The sequence below is a fragment of the Apis florea genome, unplaced genomic scaffold (assembly GCF_048593485.1).
Source record: "Apis florea isolate Af1SG1 unplaced genomic scaffold, ASM4859348v1 contig_3811_pilon, whole genome shotgun sequence".
In the NCBI taxonomy this organism is placed as follows: Eukaryota; Metazoa; Arthropoda; class Insecta; order Hymenoptera; family Apidae; genus Apis; species Apis florea.
This window is the reverse complement of record NW_028256868.1, coordinates 833339-853571: the sequence shown is the minus strand read 5'-3', so window position 1 is coordinate 853571 and position 20233 is coordinate 833339. Positions and strand designations below refer to the sequence as shown.

At 21.1% G+C, this 20233-nt stretch overlaps 3 protein-coding genes across 6 annotated transcripts; 2 read left to right on the top strand and 1 right to left on the bottom strand.

The window, feature by feature from the left end:
- Positions 1 to 209: 209 nt before the first annotated feature.
- Positions 210 to 7596, top strand: mud (mushroom body defect). The gene is made up of 9 exons (XM_031915525.2): positions 210 to 237; positions 746 to 4872; positions 4981 to 5279; positions 5360 to 5529; positions 5602 to 5756; positions 6558 to 6647; positions 6877 to 6939; positions 7038 to 7151; positions 7280 to 7596. The coding sequence occupies exons 1-9, from the start codon at positions 210 to 212 to the stop codon at positions 7349 to 7351; spliced, it is 5118 nt and encodes a 1705-aa protein (XP_031771385.2). The 3' UTR covers positions 7352 to 7596.
- On the bottom strand, positions 5545 to 15571 carry SA1 (stromal antigen). Of its 3 annotated transcripts, XM_086916976.1 has the most exons (21): positions 15377 to 15571; positions 14936 to 15099; positions 14699 to 14880; positions 14378 to 14551; positions 14085 to 14289; positions 13636 to 13965; positions 12949 to 13554; positions 12532 to 12874; positions 12226 to 12459; positions 11966 to 12158; positions 11710 to 11896; positions 11328 to 11632; positions 11041 to 11252; positions 10778 to 10944; positions 10611 to 10662; positions 9400 to 9816; positions 8825 to 8860; positions 8429 to 8602; positions 8265 to 8349; positions 7784 to 7890; positions 5545 to 5817 (listed from the first exon to the last, which is right to left on the bottom strand). In XM_086916976.1, exons 1-16 carry the CDS (start codon positions 15400 to 15402, stop codon positions 9792 to 9794), a joined length of 3405 nt encoding a protein of 1134 aa, XP_086773102.1. In that variant the 5' UTR covers positions 15403 to 15571; the 3' UTR covers positions 5545 to 5817; positions 7784 to 7890; positions 8265 to 8349; positions 8429 to 8602; positions 8825 to 8860; positions 9400 to 9791. The 3 variants fall into 3 exon arrangements, with proteins under 3 accessions (XP_086773102.1, XP_086773100.1, XP_086773101.1); XM_086916974.1 differs by lacking the exon at positions 9400 to 9816; XM_086916975.1 differs by lacking the exons at positions 8825 to 8860; positions 9400 to 9816.
- A 1836-nt stretch (positions 15572 to 17407) lies between these two features.
- LOC100870164 (NECAP-like protein CG9132) lies at positions 17408 to 19525 on the top strand. 2 transcript variants are annotated; one of them, XM_003697492.4, is made up of 3 exons: positions 17408 to 17776; positions 18229 to 18625; positions 18744 to 19525. In XM_003697492.4, the coding sequence occupies exons 1-3, from the start codon at positions 17691 to 17693 to the stop codon at positions 18990 to 18992; spliced, it is 732 nt and encodes a 243-aa protein (XP_003697540.1). In that variant the 5' UTR covers positions 17408 to 17690; the 3' UTR covers positions 18993 to 19525. The 2 variants fall into 2 exon arrangements, with proteins under 2 accessions (XP_003697540.1, XP_012347335.1); XM_012491881.3 differs by having other exon boundaries at positions 17544 to 17656; positions 18744 to 19239.
- Positions 19526 to 20233: the final 708 nt, after the last annotated feature.

The following is a 20233-nucleotide window of genomic DNA, read 5'->3' as shown; positions in this document are numbered from 1 at the left end:
ATTATTTTCACAATATAAGTAATTATCTTTTTTTAAAAATCATGAAAGTATGGATTGAAATTTTATTGGAATGGGTAAATAATAATGATTAATAATTAGAAATTTATAAGTAATTAATAAATAATTTTCAAATAAATTATTTTTAATTATATTATAATATATTTAATTGGAAAGAATAGATTGAATTTAATTGTTATGGTAATGTAAAAATGTTCTTTAAATATTCGTATTGTGAATGTAAGATGTTAATAAATTTTAATTTATAAATAAATTCATTGTATAAACTTCAATTTATTTTAACAAAAATTAATATTTTCAGCTAAATTCTTTAGATGTATCAGAAACAATTATTAAAGATTTGAAAGATTTAAATAATGGAAAATTTTACAAAAAATTAATAGACTTATTGTAAGTAATTGTAATATTATTATAATATTTTACATATTTATATTTAAGTTTTTAATAAAATGTTATAAATTTATTATTATAATGTTATTTTATAAAATTTTTTTTTAAATAATTTATTTATATGATACATTAGAATATATTTATTTTATAAATATTCATATATAAAATATTTAAATAAAATATGTTTTATTTTATAGTCAATGGAAAGGTATTAAAAATTGTTTAAATACAGAAAATATTATAATAAAATTTTTACAAGGTATGTTAATATATTACAAAGATTATACATTATATATATATTCATAAGAATATATTATATATCTTTTACATTTTATAGATGAATATCCAAAATATAATTTTGATGATAAAAATTTGGATGAAATGGAACACATCTATATTGCATCATTATTTTTATTGCATGTATCTCAAGAACCATTATTTTATCATCCAATGTGTATTAATTTGCAACATGAAACACAACTTAAAATTAAATCATTTCTTGAAATGATTATTCCATATGGCAAAAATATAAATAGAGAAATATTAAGAGAAATAATTACTGAAGTAGAAACTGATATACCAAAAACACCTGTAACATTACGAAAAAAAACACTTAAGGATTTTTTTAATTCTCCTGCAACATGGTCTGCTCAAACTCATAAATTATTAAATGAAAAAAATAAAGAATTGAGAATGTTGAAAACTGAATTAGAAGTAGAAAGATTTGAAAAAGCTGATTTACAGGAGGATTTACGAATTCAACAAAACAAAGTACAAAATTTGCAAAAAAAATTAGAAGAAAAGACTGTAGAAATAAAAGCATTAAAAGAAGAAAAAATTAAACCAAATACACCACAATCTTGTAAAAAGAATAAAGATATAATAGATTATAAACAACATTATAAAAAAGAAATAGATCATTTAGAAGATCAATTAATGCAAAAACAATGTGACATAGATAAACTTGAAGTAAATAATGATACTTTAACAAAAAAATTAACATGCATAGAAATGCAATGTATATATTTTAAAGAAAAAGTAGAAAATTGTGAAAAATCTTTAGAAAATTTACAAATTCAAGGAGAAATTAAAGACAGAGAATTGATAAATTTAAGAATGACTAATGAAGAATTGCGCATTCATTTAAAAGAACTTAACAAAACAGCATTTGAAGAACAAAGTTTTGAAATAGATGGAATAGCACCTTTACAGTCATCTTCAACATCTTTAAATACCAGTGAAGTTTTAAGTTCTGTAATTGATATTCAATTACAAGAAGCAAAAGAAGAATCTATTTCATTAAAGACTCAACTAGATGCAGTAAATGAAAAATTGGAATCCATAACTCAAGAATATGAAAGTACAATACAATTTTTGAAAGAAGAGATGCAAATATTAGAAAATAAAGAAACCAAATTAAATACAGTTATAAAAAAATTGAATAATGAAATTGAGATTTTACAAAAAGAAAAAGAAACTTTAATAAATCAAAATAAAAATTTAGAAATAGTATGTAATTCTCAAAATGAATCATTGTCACATGCTGAAAAATTCAAAAATATATCAATCATTGAAATAAATACTTTGAAAGAAAAAATAAAAAATTTAGAAGAATCTTTAAACGATGAAAATATAAATAATATTAAATTACACACTGAACTTACTCAACATAAATCACAAATGCATGAAAATCTTGAATGTATCCAAAATTTAAAAGAACAAAATAATTTATATAAAACTTCTATAGATTTATATAATACAAATTTGAAAGAAATTATATTTCATAATTCAGAAATTAATTGTATGGAAAATAATTTAAATGATAAAACAATTACTGAACTTATAAAACATGTACAAATATTAATATGTAATTTTAATAAAAAATATACTTTAAAACAAATAGAAGTAGAAACATTAAATAATACAATAGCAGAAATTAAATCAAAGCTTGAAAATTCTCAATCATTAATATCTATATTAAAACAAAAAGATGAACAAAATATTATAGAAATATCAAAATTAAACGGAATTATCATAGATAATACAACAAAAATTAATGAATTTACTAGCATTATAGAAAAATATTCCAAAGAAATTTCATGTTTAAAAGATATTGAGTTGCAGAAACAAGTTTTAGAGAAAGATTTATATATGTATAAAGAAAAAGTAGATAAAAAAAATGCATTATTAAAAACTATTACAACATGTATAAAATCTTTGAAAACAAATATTCAAACTCTTGAAACAGAATTTTATTCAATAAAAACAGATGTGTTAAATCAAATAAATGAATACCAAAAATACAATAAAGAAACAAATAAAAATATTTTAAATGCTTATAAAATATTATATACTAAATTTACTGAAGAACAACTTTGCAAATGTCAATTGAAAGATGAACTTATTGATAATAAAAAAATATTAGAAGATTATAAAAATTTTAACAATATATTAGAAAATGATTTAGTAAATCATAAACAAATAATAAATCATTTGGAGACAGAATTAATATGTACTAAACAAAATTTAGAAAAATTTGAAGAAATGAAAGAGACATTTCAAAATCAATATAAAAATCTTAAATCTGAAAATGAAAAAAATTTACTTGATTTAAATAATATAAATGATAAACTTAGAAAATCTCAACAAGAAGTATGTAATATATCAGATCAATTAAAATTTAAAGATAAGAAAATTCAGAATTTAATTGAAGAAATTACTTCTTTAAAATTAGAAAAAGAACATATAATACATTTACAGATGGGAGAAGAAACTAAAATGAAAAATTTTATAAAAGAACTGGAAACAAAATTGCTAAAAAGTCAATGTCATTTAGATCAATTAAATATAGAAGTGAAATTAAAACAAGAAACACTAGAACTTGTGCAAAATGAATTTGAAAATTTATCAAAAGAAACAATTGCATCTAAAATAAAATTAAAAGAAATAATTATAAATCTGCAGGAAGTAAGAAGCAATCAAGATGCAGTTTTAAAAACACAAGAGAAAACTTTGAAAGAAAAATGTTTACAATTGGAACAATTACAAAAAGAATTCAATGATTCAAAGGAAATAGTTTATAAACAACTTGAAAATAAAAAATTATTATGCCAAAGTCTTCAAACTGCAAATTTTGAATTACAAACAGAATTTTATAAACAAACAAAAACGATAGAAGAATTGCAACAAATAATAAAAAAAGAAAGAGATGAACTTAATAAAAGTAAGGAATATTGTAAACTTGAAGATATAAATAAATTAAAAATTATACAAGATTGTGAGAAATTACAACATTCCATAAATGATTTAAAATCAATAATTGCAGAAGTAAATATAAAAAATGAAAATTTTTATGCTGATACTGCATATAATATACAAAATAAAAATAATAATGATAACATTGAAAATATTTTAAAAATTATAAAAACATCCATTAATGAAATACAGACATCACGTAAATTAATTTTATTTCTTTCAGATGAAAATACAAAATTAAATAAAACTTTAAAAAATCAAAAAGTAATTGTAGATAATTATGTTGCAAAATGTGAAGAAATCAAATTATTAAAAACTAAAATTCAAGAACTAACTAATTTACGAGAAAAATATGAAGAATATGTAAGTAATTTTATTGAAAATAAAAAATCATTAAAAGATTCTTTAAAAAATATTATAAAATCAAGAGAAAATCTGGATATATCTTTAAATGAGTTAAAACAAAAATGGGATAATATATTAATAAAATCTTATAATGTATTTATAATAGATAATTTTGTGTGTGATGAATTAAAGCATATACAGAATAAAAAAATATATCTAGAAAATATATTATTTAAACATCATATTTATCATTTTCAAAATATGAAACCTTTACAAAATATTTTATGGGATTCATTTTTATGGTCTAAACAAAAAATAGAAGATATTTATTTGAAAACAAAAAGTGAACAAACAGTAGATTTGATTTCATCAGATATTTTCTCTAATGAAAAAACAATAATAGAAGCAGAATTACATAAAAATAAAACATTGCAAAAAGATATTATTCAATTACAGAATGAAATAGATGATTTTTCAAAATTAGTTATTTCTTTTGAAAGTAATTTTAAATTTAATGAAATAAAATTCCAATCTGAATCAGAAAAAAAATTACAGTTGCAAATTAATAAGTTAAAAGAAGATAAAAGTAATTTAGAAAGTAAATTAGATTGTACATGCATAAAAAATGCAAAATTGGAAGACAATATTGATGAACTTAGTATTAAAATACAAGAAATGAAAATATCATTAAAAGAAGTAGAAGAGTTAAATAAAGAATTAATACAATTAAAAGAACAAAATTCAAAATTACAAGAAGAAAAGAATGAATTATGCAAGCGACCAAAAAAGGAGGATATTGATAATCAATTAAAAGATATTCATGATAAATATAAAATTAAAGTAGATGAAATTAAACAAAATATGGTAGGTATATTAATATTTTTATTTTTAGAATTATTATAATATATATAATTATAATTATTTTATTTCTAACAAAATTACACAAACATTATTCTTAATAAAATGTTATAGAAAACAGCATATAATGAACAAATAACAAAGCTAAATAAAGAACAAGAACAATGCATACAGGAAAGATTGGAATTACTACAAAGAAAAATGGAATTACAATGTCGCAAACAAGCAGATGAATTAAATAAATACAAAGCTCATGTTGCTAACATGAGTTCACAGCTTTGGAATGTTGGAGAAAAATTATTAAGTGAACAGCAAGAAAAGGAAAAATTACAAAAGAAATTAACAGAATTGAAAACTAAATATCAAGATTTGGATCAAAAATTTGTTTCTTTAAAAGAATATAAGAATTTAAAGTATAATTAATTTTATAGTATTAATGATTAAAAATTACTTATTTATATATTTTATAGATATTGTCTAAATTTTTTTTTAGATGTGAAAAAGATTTATTAGGAGAAAATAAAGATGTTTTACATAAAATATCAATAATAGAAGAAAAAACAACATATGAAAGAAAATATAGTATTAGGAATATACAAACAATGGGTAATGTATTTAATGCAGAAGATGAAGAAGGAGAAGTATTTGATAATATTTATTTAGGTAAATTAAAAACAATTTATTAAAAACTAATTTTGATTTATTTATTTTTACTAATGAAATTAAAATTACCAGCTGATATAAAAGATGATAATTCTTCGTGTGGCATTGATACAGATAGATTATCTATTTTGAAAAAAAGAAATGCTCTTTGCAAACCTCATTTAAAATCATCTTATCCAGCAGAAATGCAATTTCATCCTCTACCATTTACAGAAGAAGAAATTAAAGTAAGTAATTTTTATAAGTATATTCAGGATTCTTCATCTATAACTGGATCAAGTTGTAAATCTGAAATATAATATAAAATATAAAAAAATTTAATTCAACAAAATAAAATGATTTTAAATGATACATGATTTAATACATATATATGTTAAAGTAAAGTTGAAAATATTTTAAACGTTCTAAATTCTAAGATTCTAGTTCTAGATTCTAGATTCTATTATTATTTTCTTGGAACTATATATATATATATATATATATATATATATATATATTAATTATATATCTTTGTATTTTTTCTAGAAAAAGATTAAAATCTTAATTTTATTTTTATAAAATTTGTAGAATAAACAAATTGCATATATGTTTTCTTTGTATTTTATACAATAAGTTTTATAAATGATTTTATAAATGATGTTATCATATCTTTTAAATTAATGATTTTTAGATATAATTATTTCAATGCTAATAGAAAAATAAAAAATGAATCAATTATATTATAAAAATATATCAATCAATTAAAAATAAAGATATTGAATTGTGATATTCAAATTTTCGAATTGACTTTTAGAATATATACATGTATCACATTATATTCAAAATCATTTAATTTTATCTACTGAAATTTTTTATCTTTTATGTTTCAAAGTCATAAATAATTCAAATTATATATACCGTAATTATAATTTTGAATTCATCCTATTTTATTAATTTTATTTGCGCGCGCGTGTATGCATACACACACGCACGCGCGCACACAATTTATAATAATATATATTATTGTTTCTAATTTAATTTAATTATAGTCAGGTTCAGTCCCAGATGAAATATTTAATGATAGTTTAAGTCAAAGTTTACTTCCTGAACAAAAAACTAAAAAAAAAGATAGAACACAGGTATGTTTAATATTCAGATAATAAAAAATTAATATTTTTTATAATAATTTTAATAAAGACAAAAATTTATAATTCTTATCATGTGCTTAATGAAAAAAAATCATATATTATAATTAGATATATAATAGATGTATTACTATAAATGTATTAAATTTATAAATATGTTTCTTTTTAAATCTATCTATTATAATTAAAATTCTCATTTTTTCAATTATAATTTATTTTATAGACATCATATAAAAAACCTGGTCCTCCAACTCCTAGTAAAAATGGAGGGAGACTATCATTACAGGTATGTAATAAATGAAAGTAATATATCTATATTACAAAGTTAATACTTAATACTTCTGAAATCTTCTGATCTTTTTTTCACATAATTAAAAATTGAAGGGTAATGAATTAAGAAGTCCAAGTTCAAGAATATTAAGAGAAAGAAACAAAGATAGAGCAACAACTACACCACGCACATTGAAAAATTTATTCCTTTCAAGACGTCAAGATGAAGTAAGTCATTAATATCATTTAAAAATAATATATTAATTTAACTTCTTTTATTTAACTTCATTTAATAATATAATACAAAATTTTATATAATTTATGTAAATAATAAATTATATTTTTTAATATTTTAGAATGTCATTACACCAAGAGGTCGTAGAAGAAGTAGCATTTTCCGTAAATATCGTAATGTAAATGATAGATAAGTAATCATATATGTAATATAAAATTTTTACTAACAATAATTAATATTAATTGTAAAAAAATGTATTTCCTTTACGCTTTTCATATCAAATTATATAATAATTGTATAATAGTAAAAGTAGAATAATAATAAAAAGTATAGAATATAATATGAAAAGGAAATTTTAAATAAGTAAATAGTATACAAAAAATATTTATCTTTCTTATATTATTTCGATAATTATTAAATATGTTATAATAACAATAATATTTAAGAATTTTATATATTGAAAAACATGAAAAGTATTGTTTATAATGTTTAATAAATTCAAAAGAAGATATGTAACTTTGATTAATGAAAATAATAATTTAAAAAATGCAGAAAACTTTTAAAAAATGTAATTTAATGAATTATCATATATATAATTTTAATTGTAATATCATTTAAAACTTACACAATATGACTTGTGTTATAAACATATCACAAATCATCTCCTCTTAGAATAGTTTTGTCTTGAATGAATGTATTGTTATTTATCATATTTTATTCAGAATCAGACTCCTGTAACAAAAAAACCTTTTATTAAAGAAACTATAATATACATCAAATAGATGTTATGACCTACATGTTAAATTTATATATAATATCGTATATAAAATTATTTGTCATAATATTAATATAATGATTGAATATTTGATAATACAAAATTCATTTTATTGATAGTTGAATTTTGACTAATTTTATATTTTTTAATAATATTTTTAGTTTTATATTGTAATTAGATTATTAAAAAAATTTATCGAATTTTGAAGCTAATCTTTAAATAATTTTTTAATAATTATATATATTAATTATTATTAAAATATTATAAATAATAATTTAATATTAATTTCTGATAATTCTAGTATTGCAAATTAAAAATTATTATAATTTACCATATATTGTCCTTCTACATAACGACCAGAATTCCTAGAAGTTCTTCTTAATTCTCTTGGTTCTATATTATCTTGACTTCTTCGTCTAAAAAAGAAAATAAGAAATTATTATAAATATATATAATTTCAAAAAATATCTAAATTTAAAAATTTATCATACTTACGATCTAGATTGAATTTGCAATGTTTTAAGTTTATTATCTATGTCTTGAGAAGGACTGGTTGATGCATCTTCAATAATTGCTGTTGGAGAAGTTTGCATTTGTGTAGTTTCATTTGTTTCATAAAAGCCAGTTGCTCTAGAGCCACGAGATATTGACACCTTATTAACAGTTAATCTGAAATAAAGATTTAAGTAATAGTACTATAAAGAATAGATACATATAAATTTATTTTATGTAGACGTTTCTCTATTTAAATGAAATCACTTTGTCCATATATTTTACAAAATATTACAAAATATTTTACAAATTTAATCCTTTTAATAGATAAATATAAGTGTAATCTAAATCTGATCTATTTTTATAACTAAAAAGAAATATTGAAATGTAACTACTCACTGATGCTTCCTTGGACCACGTTTCTTCTTGTATTTACTGAAAGAAAAAGTTTTTATTGATGGAAATATATTGGAATTAATATCATAAATAAAGGGACAAAAATTTATGTTAAATAATTTTTTTCACACTCATCTTTCATATAATACGAATAAATGCGTGTATTATGAAATTTCAAATTGTATACATATATATAAATATATTTAATTATATTGAAGAAACGATGAATTAAGTATACAGAATTAACCCAAATATTAACAAATCAAATACCTAAAAACATTTTTATAATGATAATAGAGAACGGCGTGTTAAAAAATATAAACTATAAAAATCCGATATTTAGCAGGAAATGTGAAACGATGGGTTAATTCTGTCACATTTCCTGCAAATTTTGATAAGGAAAAATTTTATAAAAAGCAGCATTACTTATTTGCTATGGATTAAAAATTTTGATAACAGGATTAGGAATTCATAGGAAAAGAGGGTATTATTTCAATTAATATCACATATTCATTATATCTATTACCAATTTGTATATTATCAATATATAAACAGAATACAAAGTATTTTAAACTTACTTGGTTTTAAGTTCAATAGAACACACATCGTTCTCTATGTATTTTTTGTCAGGTGTTCCAAAAATATTTATATTTCATAATATCATTTTTCATTTTTTTATCTTATTTTCCTTACACTAGTTTATAGAAGATGAGTTCTTTAGTAGCCAAATTAGGCACCAAGAATAACAGATTTCATCAATTCCTCACATAACATTTGTTCTTTACATATTTAAGTATGTGTTTGATATTTAATTTGATATTTTGATAATATTACATATAATTCCTTACACTAGTTTGAAAGTTGATTTTAAAACAGGCACCAAGAATAATAAACCTCATTAATTCCTTATACAATTTTTGTCCCTTATATGATTATAATATATTATAGATTTTGCTAAAAACTCTAAGTCTTAGCTTGAATAACGATCAGGTAGCCTGCAACAAGCGATTCATAAAAGATTACTACTCATGCAAACATAACAATTTTTAATTTAGATAAAGATGCCAAAGATACTTATTAATAAATTAGCATAATTAAGCATGCAATTAAATTATAAATGTATAAAAAATAAGAAAATATATATATTAAAAATTATTTTAATCTTAAGAATTTATAATTTTATAAATAAAAAAAAATAAAATAAATATGTTTATAATATACTACATTTCAAATTATATCACAAATATCACAATAATCTTTGTATAAAATATATTTGTAAATAAATAAAATAATTTTATAGTTTTGAATAACTAACATATTTAAAAAATATCTTTTATACTTTTAATTCTCAATTTTAATAATATATCTAATATAATCAATGAAATACATTATAAAGCAGAATAAAAAATTATATTTAAATATAATTTTTATTAATAATTAAATTATGTATAATTTTAGGATTTGTTAACACAAAAGCATAATGTTACTAATAATACTAAAAGAAATATATACATTATATGTGCATCAAAATCTACATAAGCGTGTAAATGTATGAGACAATTACAATATTTTCTATAACTATATTAAAATATTTGTCATTCATAGCATAAATCTATTTTAAAAGCAATAAAGCGTGTTGCAATATACATATAATTATAGATTAACTTCATTATAAATTTTTATAAAGGATTATATATAGGAACTACTTGCAAGTATATAAATATTCAATTTCTGTAATTATTTTAGTATATATTATTTTGTATTGACTTGGTATGAATACCTAACTTACCCGGAAAATTCATGATCAGAACCTTCTTCAGGCTCATCTGCTTCTTCTTCTTCTGCAAACATTTTAAATAATTACAAATTTAATTTAGGATAAAAATCTTATTAATATTTTTTTTAAAAAAAATTTTGAATTTCGAATAATGAATAATATTATATTTATTTATATACCAGCTAAATGATCCTTTTTACGTCTTGTATATGCACGTTTACTTGTTACTGGAACTTGATCTGTTTCGCCATGTAATAAGCTATTCCTATATAAAAGTAAAGGTTGCCAATCCTCTCCCCGTGAGGACGGCATTCCAGCTTGTAATCTTCTGTCAAGAAAATTTAATCTATAACAAATATATATAAAATAAATTTAAAAAATCACTAAAATTGTTAAAATAAAAAATATATTGATAAAAAGTTTTAAATAGAATTGAACTTACACTACTCTTTTATCTTGTTTAAGAAGTTTATTTGTAAATTCAGATAAAATTTCAAGAAAGGATAAATTAGGTGGTGGTCCTGTAGGATCTTGTTCAATACCATCTGGTGGTGTAATTGCAAAAAGAACACCTGCTCGATGTAAAGCAGTAATTGCTTCACGATTTTTTACTGCATCTAAGCCAAATGATAAAGCAAATCGTTTTGCAAGTTCCTGAAAATATTATATTATTAACATTTATATTTCAATATATATTTAATTATAAAAAAATTATATATATAAACAAACCTTAATTGCAGTAAATTCTTCACTATTTCTATTAACTTTTCCTTTCTCTGCTACTATTTCATTATATAAAATATTTAAACTATGTTGCATAGTTAAAGCACAATTTGTTTTATTAATATCTCTTGCTTTTCCTAATGTAGTTTTAATAATATCACCATAATCATTGTAATATTTCACATAATGTTTAAAAACATCAGCTGCTGCTTTTGTAGGTATCATGTTATATACAATTAACTTACAATAACCAGCTAAAAAATTTCTTCTTTTATGTAATTCTTCGATTTTTGAATGTTCATCATGTTCATCTAAATATATTGCATATATCTTATTATTAAAGTCAAATCTTGTAAAAAATATATTTGACAAATAAATGTTAACATACCATCTTCTTCTTCAAAAAATACATATTCTTCTATAAATCGATTAAGCATATTTTGCATTGCCTGATCAGGTTCATATACTAATTGATGCATTAAAGGATTAGAATGTGTTGTTAATTGATTACAAAATACTACTAATAAATCACATATTGTATTGTATGCCTCTTCTCTCAAAATAGGTGGAAATGGCTAAAATAAAATTAACAAATATTATGTATCATTAAAATATTAAGAAAAATATAAAAATAATATAATTACCGCGCCATTTACGTCACCACTGACAAAATAACGCATAGAACCCATAAAAGAATGTAAACGTTCTTTTAATTGTCGACATTCATCTTCGCCTCGATTTCCAGAATCTGCAGCTTCCATAAGATGATTCTGTCCCCATAAAATTGCAAAAAAACATGCACTTATGCAATATTTAACTGCTTCATGTGGTAAGCATCTGTAATGAAATATTCATATTTTTACAAACAAAATTTCCATATATCTAAAATATATAATGTTATTACTTGGATGGATCTTTGGCATCTTCAATATCTTTATATAAAGAATCCCATATTCCCCATGGATTCATATTATGACAAGAGTAAAATATTGAGACTTTTTTTAAAGATTGTACAACATTGAAAATTTCATCTTCATCTGGTTCTTCATCTCCTTCTATTAAATTTCTGTATTCATCTATAGCTTCTTTATATTTATTTACAATAGAATCAATTAATGTTGATCGCGCTACGTCACACCTATTTAAAAAAATATAAAATAATAAATATTCTTTTAAGAAATTTTCATTACATAAAAACATAAAATTTTACCTGGTAAAAATAGCATGTCCTTCTATACACATATGTTCCAATGTTTTTGCGACTGTATCTAAAACTTCGGTATCGTGCATTTTTTCTACGATCGTATGAATTTTATTCAATAATGAATCTAAATTTTGCTCTTGTCGAGATTTTGTATAAATATCTAAATCAAAATATTGCGGAATAGCAAGTAAATTTGCAAGTTTTTCAGGATCTGCTCGATATTTATCAAGCAAAAGAGGTAGTGTTTGTATAAAATGTTCTGTCAACCGTTGTTTATCATCATGAACTTGTTTCATTTCTTTTGCTGATAAAATTTTTCTAGTTGGTCCCCGACCAACCGGAGCTTCGCCTATTTTAAAAATTAAACAAAATGTATTATAATTATAATTAATATACCATTTTATATATTTAATTTTTATTTACCTGTGGCAGCTTGTTTTATACAACAAACCATTAATTCAATCAAAGATGTTTCTTTTTGATTATCTAAAGTTTCTTCTTCAGGTCCAGCTTCTTCTAATAATAAATCTGTCATACATTCCCAATCTTTCATCATTTGATTCGTTTCAATTAAAGAATCTACCAAATATGCTCCATGTTCATGAAGTTCAGATTCAATAAAAAATAGAACAAGATCTCGAATAAGAGGAGTATTTGGCAAACGTTTTTTTCCACGTTTAGTTTTCACACCTGCTACTGCTTCATCATCAGGGCGAAATAGTCGTTCATTTAAAAATTCACCCGCTGCCTGTGCAACTGCACGATGTGATGAATAAACAAGTTCATATACATGTTCACAATCTTTATCAGTAAGAATTTCTCTATGATGTTTTAAAATTGAAATAACAAGTTTAACTGCTTGTACTGCTACATCATATTCTTTATCCAATGTCATGGCAACAATTCTATCTTTAAATTTACTAGTAAAAAGTTCAAGTTTAGTTTTCAATTCTTCTGATGCATATAGTGGTTGCAAAGCTTGAAGACATTTTAGTCGAACTTCGCCAACTTTGTCATGTAATGTCCAACCTAAAAAATTATGATAAATTTAATAATTATAAATATTGCAAAATATATTTATAAATTCATAATGTAGAAAAGTTATATTACCTATATATTTTAAATAAGAATCATCTAAAAAATTTTGGTGAAATTTTTTCATCCATACTCCTATTTCTGCCATACAAATTGCGCGAATCTCTGGTAATGTATCCCTATAACGATGTACAAATACAGATTTAAACATATATGTAAGCATATTTTTTATCTCATCCATATTTTCTTCAAGTTCTTTTCGTTTGGCCATTAATGATTCTAATCTATCTGCAGCTCTTTTTTCTCTAGCTTTTTGTCTTTCAGCTTCATATTGCCGTTGTGTATTATCCAAATTTATTGATACAGTTAAAGCAACATCTACTAATGCTGTCATGAGTTTCATAGCTATAATAAAATATATTAATACTTTAAATATAAATTATTTCATGTATATAAATTTGATTATATATAAATGAATATAAATATATATAATATATAATATATATATAAAATATATATCTTACCAGCAAGTGTAGCAGTATGTCTAAAAGCTCTTACTTGTGAATCTGAAAGACCAGTTAATAATGAAATTACATTATCCATCAAAAATTGATCATAAATGATTGAATATTGACATTGTCGAACTAAAATTTGAACAAATTCACAGAAATTTGCACGAAATTTTTTCCACTGTTGGCCAGTCATTATCAATGGATATTCTCCACTTTCCTATATTATAATAAATTATTATAATAAATTATAATTTGAATGTAAATAAAAAAAAATTAATTATTTACAAAAAATATTATTAACATACTTCATCAAATTCTTCAGTCATTTTACGAATTATTGCTACATGTTCCATTGTTGTTTGCATTTCAGATGTGATACGTCCTTTACATCCACTTGCATTAATAAAAAATTGCATTAACATAAGGAGAGCATTTTCTCTATTACTTTTATACTTTTCTATCCAATCATCAACAATAGTCTATAAAAGAAAAGAATATATTCATGCGCGCGTGCGCATGTGTGTGTGTGTGTGTGTGTGTGTGTGTGTGTGTGTATCTATAAGTATTTATAAATTTATATATATATCATGATAACATTTATAATTCAAACATGACAATCAACATACAGTTAATGAAGACCGATTGTTCCTAATGACATAATAAAGACTAGCTTCATCTTCTAAACTATGTGAATGATGTGTTCGTTTTCCACGTCCTCGTCCACTACTTCCTCTTCCTCTACTACTACTAATAGTTGGAATATAATCTGTATCTATTTCTTTATATTTTGGTTGTTGTATTGGTCCTCCTATAAAAAATCACTAATTAAAAAATATAATAAAATAATATATTTTAAATCATACCACGTAATCTAGCTCGTGTATTTCTTGTAATCCTCATATTAGTTGGAGTTGCTGGTGTCATAGGTTGTTCAAATTGGGATTGATTTTCAAAACCTGTTTGTTCCTGATATTGTGGTTGTGATGTACTTGGAGAGCTATAGCTTTCAGATGAATAATGTTCAGGGCTAAACAAATACAGTTAATTATAATATATTCTAATTTTTTATTTTTTAATAAAATAATAATATATATAATATAATATATATATATATATATTAAAAATATTAAATTTTTAAATATTAAACTTCATGTTAAGAGATCATTAAAAACTTTTAACCGATTTTTATATTTTTGAATATTTTATATTTAATGAATAGGATCAAAAAATACTAATCTTAAATATAAAAAATTATTCACTTTAAAATATATATACTTAAAAATTAAATGTAATATACAACTTACTATGACACCATGTTGATTTCATCCATACTCCGTCAAACGAATAGAAACAGTAGCTGTAAACACATGCACGTGATGACCATTTAGGCGGGACAAAAACTTTAGAATGCATTATTATCACTAGAAATTAGAAAAATTTTAGCCATTATATACAAAAAATGCAATAAAGAATGCACACATAAAAATCAATATTCTACTAAAATATATATTTTGCGTTAGTTTTTCGCTCATTCAACTTCTTGGCACAGTTACTAGATAAACGTTCGATCATAATATCGGATTATGGATTAAACACAGAATTATATATGTAAATTATGTTCAACGAAACGAGTCAGGAAATATAAATAAAACCACGTGATCAAAATCTAGGGAAAAAGGATTATCCTCATAATATTAAAATATTATAAAATAAAAAATTATTTTTTTCATTAAAATATTAATTTTTTTATTATACTATAAAATTATTTGTTGTATAAATATAAATAATATAATAAATATAATATAATATAATAACTATAAACAATATACATAAATAATAAATGAATATAAATAGATAATTGTTTAATAATGGCAAGAATTAATGAATATAGACATAATTTATATAATAATATTCAAATATCAATAATCAAAATATTAAAATTGCAATAAGTTTTGTAACTGGTTTGTTTTTATCCTAACTTGTTTCGTTAAACAGAGTATCGTATAATGTGTCATATTATACGATATTATACACATTTTAAATATAAGCACAATCACCTGTAGCTTAAGTGTTTAGAGATTTTTATTAAAAATAAATTTATCGAATAAAGAATTCTAGTAAAACAATAATATTTGATTTATGACAGTTTTTTAATTCAACTATTTCAATGCAAATCAATATTTTTTTTTGCGTGATATAATTTTTTTATTTGTCCTTTATGTTGTGCCCTTATTGCTTGATACACATAGAAACTCATATTCTGCACATTCTTATCGTATTAGATATAAAGAGTATTAAAATCGAGCATAACATCTTTTTATGTACTTCTCACTTTTATTTATTACAAAATGTTGTTATTTATTACAAAATGACTGTTTCATAAAATGGAAATTTATCATAAGATTTACAGAGAATTATAATAACAAACAATAAATATTAGTTTGGAGAATTAAAAAGAAAAATATGACCACATAAGAAATATACTTAGAATATTATAAATTCTTTGGGTTTTTTCTTTTTTCCTCGAATTTTATATGTATGTGTTTCAGATTCTTATGATTATATATGTTGTATTCTTATGATTATGATTATATATATAGTATTTAAATATTACAATAAAATTAATTTATTTACTTTACCTTATTATTTATTGAAATTACATATATCGCTTATTCTAGAACTACTGATGAAATCATTTATGCATATATATATATATATATATATATGTTATTCTTCTACATTATTTTCAATTTATTTTTTTATCTAAAGAAAAAGTAAACTATTAAATCTACTAAATTAAACTATTAAATAAATCATATCACTTTGAATTTGGAAAAAAAATTAAATATATTTATTTTATAGTATAGTTTATAAAAAAGTAAAAGTGATTTATTTTAAATTTATATAAAAATTTCTGATTTAAAATAATTATGGAATCTTAAAATATTTCTATAATAATATACTTTAAATGTTTTAATACTAATAATATACTATAAATACTTCTATAGCATTATATTTTAAATTATATTTCTATTTTATAATATATATTCTATATATAATATATATATTCTATAATTTAATCATGAATTTATTAAAATTTTAATAATTTTGAATAAAATTGAAAATATATTGATAGAATCTTGTGAATACGTATAATAATTATAATTTATCTTATGTACGAAAATATATAGATACATAAATATATATTAATTATATATAAATATAATATATGTAATATGTAAATACATATATATTAATATATAAATATAAGCATTAGTTATTTAGTCATATAAAATAAAATAGTCAAAAATAAAATAAAACTGTTTCGATTATTTTTTAATTTGTATATTTAAATCATATTTGAATTAAATTTTCATTATTTTATTGAAATTACAAATCGTATATGCTTACTACGCAGAAGACAATCTATTATCACTAGTAAAATAATCCATGGTTAACGGTCTTTGTGTGGGGATGGGAGGCGTGACTAAAGATAAAGTTATCAAATCACGTCAGAGATCCGTCACAAAATATAAACGAATTTTGAAATAGTACTTAAACTTCGTTAAATTCAACTCTTGAACGTAAGCACTTTCTCTGTGATTTGTCAAAAATACAATGGATACATATGAAAGTGTATTACTCGTAAAATCTGAAGTATTTGTATTTAAAATACCACCAAGGTCAACGAATAGGGGTTATCGGTACGATTGATTCTTTTTGACAGCGTTTTTCTTTTTAATTTTGTGACAAGTAATTTTTAACAAGTATGCAAAAATATATTTAAACATGACATTGCTATTTAAAAAAATTCATATATTCATTATTAGTTTTTGTTGTAACATGTATATAAAAGTAAAAGTTATACCGGATTTTATTAAAAATGTAATATTACTTTATATCTTTAATATAGAATATTTTTAATTTGTACTATTAATGTTATATTATATTAAAAATATAATTTTTAACTTTCAAGCTTTATAAAAAAATCCAATCAAATATTAAATATTTAAAATATAATATATATTTCAGTTTTATTAAATAAAAATTTTTTTGTATTAAAATAAATAAATTTATTCATAGTAAAATAGTGTAAAAATACTGATTAATATAATTTATTAAAAATAAATGTATTACTTTTTAATATATATTTTAGTGCAGCTGATTGGAATCTTCAAGAACCTACATGGACTGGGCGTATGCGTTTAGTTTCTCAAGGAGATTCAATTACTATAAAATTAGAAGATAAAGTTACTGGAGAATTATTTGCAAAATGTCCAATTGAACAATATCCAGGAATTGCAGTTGAACCAGTTACAGATTCTTCTCGTTATTTTGTTCTAAGAATTCAAGATGATAATGGAAGATCAGCTTTTATTGGTGTTGGATTTCTAGATAGATCTGATAGTTTTGATTTAAATGTTGCTCTTCAAGATCATTTCAAATGGCTCAGAAATCAAGAACAAATAGAAAAAGAAAAGGATAAACCAAAGCAAGAATTAGATCTCAGATTTAAAGAAGGAGAAACAATAAAAATAAATATGAAAATTACTGTAAGATTTTTTCATTACTTTAGTAGATATTACTATAAATATTTAAAAATTCAATTATATAATAAATTAAATATTTTACATAATTATACAATATAATTTTTATATTTGTGATATATAGAAAAAAGATGGTACAGAAGTTTCTACTAAAACAAAACAACGTGCCAATACAAATTTGGGCTTACCACCTCCACCAGGTGGTGTAAAAATTGCACCACCACCTGCAAAAACTCCAACCTCATCTCCTGCACATAAACCTACTCAGAATCAAACTCAAACAAGTTCTGAATGGGGAGAATTTGCTAGTGCATCACAACAATCTCAAACTCAACAACCAACAGTGGGAAATGCCAGTTGGGTTCAATTTTAATTTACAGGTGTATTAAAATTTAATATAGCAATACTGTAGTATCATAGACCTATGTATGTATATGTGTATATATATATATATATATATATATACATTTAATTTATATATTCACTGTTTACATATGTATATTAAGATAAATGCATGTTGCATATAAATACCTTTTAAGGGTAATTATAGACAAAGATGTTTCTATGTACATAGAATAAGAAACTTCATAGTCAATGAATATATATATTTTACTATATTATGATATAGTATTTTTTTTTTAATTTGTTTTTTGATTCAGTTATAAAATAATTTATATCTAAAAAAATTTCATTTGAATTATTATATAATAAATTTTATTTAAAAGTTAAGCAAAATACATATTTTATATTCACATTGTTATAATTTTTGAAGCATTAAGATAAATTAAAAAATATAATTAATATTTAATTTTCTCTATTATATTTCTTCTTATTATATCACAAATATTAAATAATGTACATATTATATTTTTTATTTAAACAAAATATATAAAATATATGAAATAATTCATATTTTTTATATAAATAACGAATAAGTTTTTTGTCTTATACAAATTAAAAAAAAAAAATTGAACAATAAAAAGTATGTACAATAAATAAAAATTAATATAAGTTTAAATTATCAAATATAAAATTTTATTAATAACAAAAAACTGTATTAATAATACAATTATTGAATATAAAATATACTAAAAATATTTTCAGTATTTTCTATTGCATGGATACATTCTTTGCAAAAACCCTTAAAGGAGTATGAATTAAATTGTGGTAAATAGTCTTAATTAGTATTAGTTTTTGGTATTTGTACATAAAGCAAAAATTATGCAAATGTACGGCCTAATTTTATGCATATGTTAGATTTTTAGATATTTTGATTTTGCATTGATAAATAAAAAATAATTTTTATTATTATTTAATTATATTACGAAACATGATCTTTTTATGTATTCTTTTAATTTTAAAAATAATACATTAAAGATTTATTTTATGTTAATATTAATATAATTTTTCTTGAATATTTAAAATTAATTTAATAATTTAATATTAAATAGATCTAAAAAAGTGATATATTAAAATGGATTAAACTTCTTTTTTGTTGCACTCAAAATTTTGGATCAATTTTTATATCTTATTATTATTTAATAAGTAAAATCTGAAAATTTTAACTTTAGAAAACTGATTTTAAAATTATACAAAATATAGTTTATATATTTG

What these genes read in the sequence shown, in the direction of transcription:
- mud (XM_031915525.2), top strand. Translation starts at nt 210, where the DNA reads ATGTTCTTTAAATATTCGTATTGTGAAT. An exon ending in TTACAGAAGAAGAAATTAAA is followed by an intron (nt 5,757 to 6,557) that starts GTAAGTAATTTT and finishes ATTTAATTATAG; the next exon opens with TCAGGTTCAGTCCCAGATGA. An exon ending in TTTCAAGACGTCAAGATGAA is followed by an intron (nt 7,152 to 7,279) that starts GTAAGTCATTAA and finishes TTAATATTTTAG; the next exon opens with AATGTCATTACACCAAGAGG.
- LOC100870164 (XM_003697492.4), top strand. Translation starts at nt 17,691, where the DNA reads ATGGATACATATGAAAGTGTATTACTCGTAAAATCTGAAGTATTTGTA. An exon ending in TCAACGAATAGGGGTTATCG is followed by an intron (nt 17,777 to 18,228) that starts GTACGATTGATT and finishes TATATATTTTAG; the next exon opens with TGCAGCTGATTGGAATCTTC. An exon ending in AAATAAATATGAAAATTACT is followed by an intron (nt 18,626 to 18,743) that starts GTAAGATTTTTT and finishes TGTGATATATAG; the next exon opens with AAAAAAGATGGTACAGAAGT.
- SA1 (XM_086916974.1), bottom strand. Translation starts at nt 15,402, where the DNA reads ATGGATGAAATCAACATGGTGTCATA. An exon ending in TACACGAGCTAGATTACGTG is followed by an intron (nt 14,881 to 14,935) that starts GTATGATTTAAA and finishes GATTTTTTATAG; the next exon opens with GAGGACCAATACAACAACCA. An exon ending in ATTTTTTGAAGAAGAAGATG is followed by an intron (nt 11,633 to 11,709) that starts GTATGTTAACAT and finishes CAATATATTTAG; the next exon opens with ATGAACATGATGAACATTCA.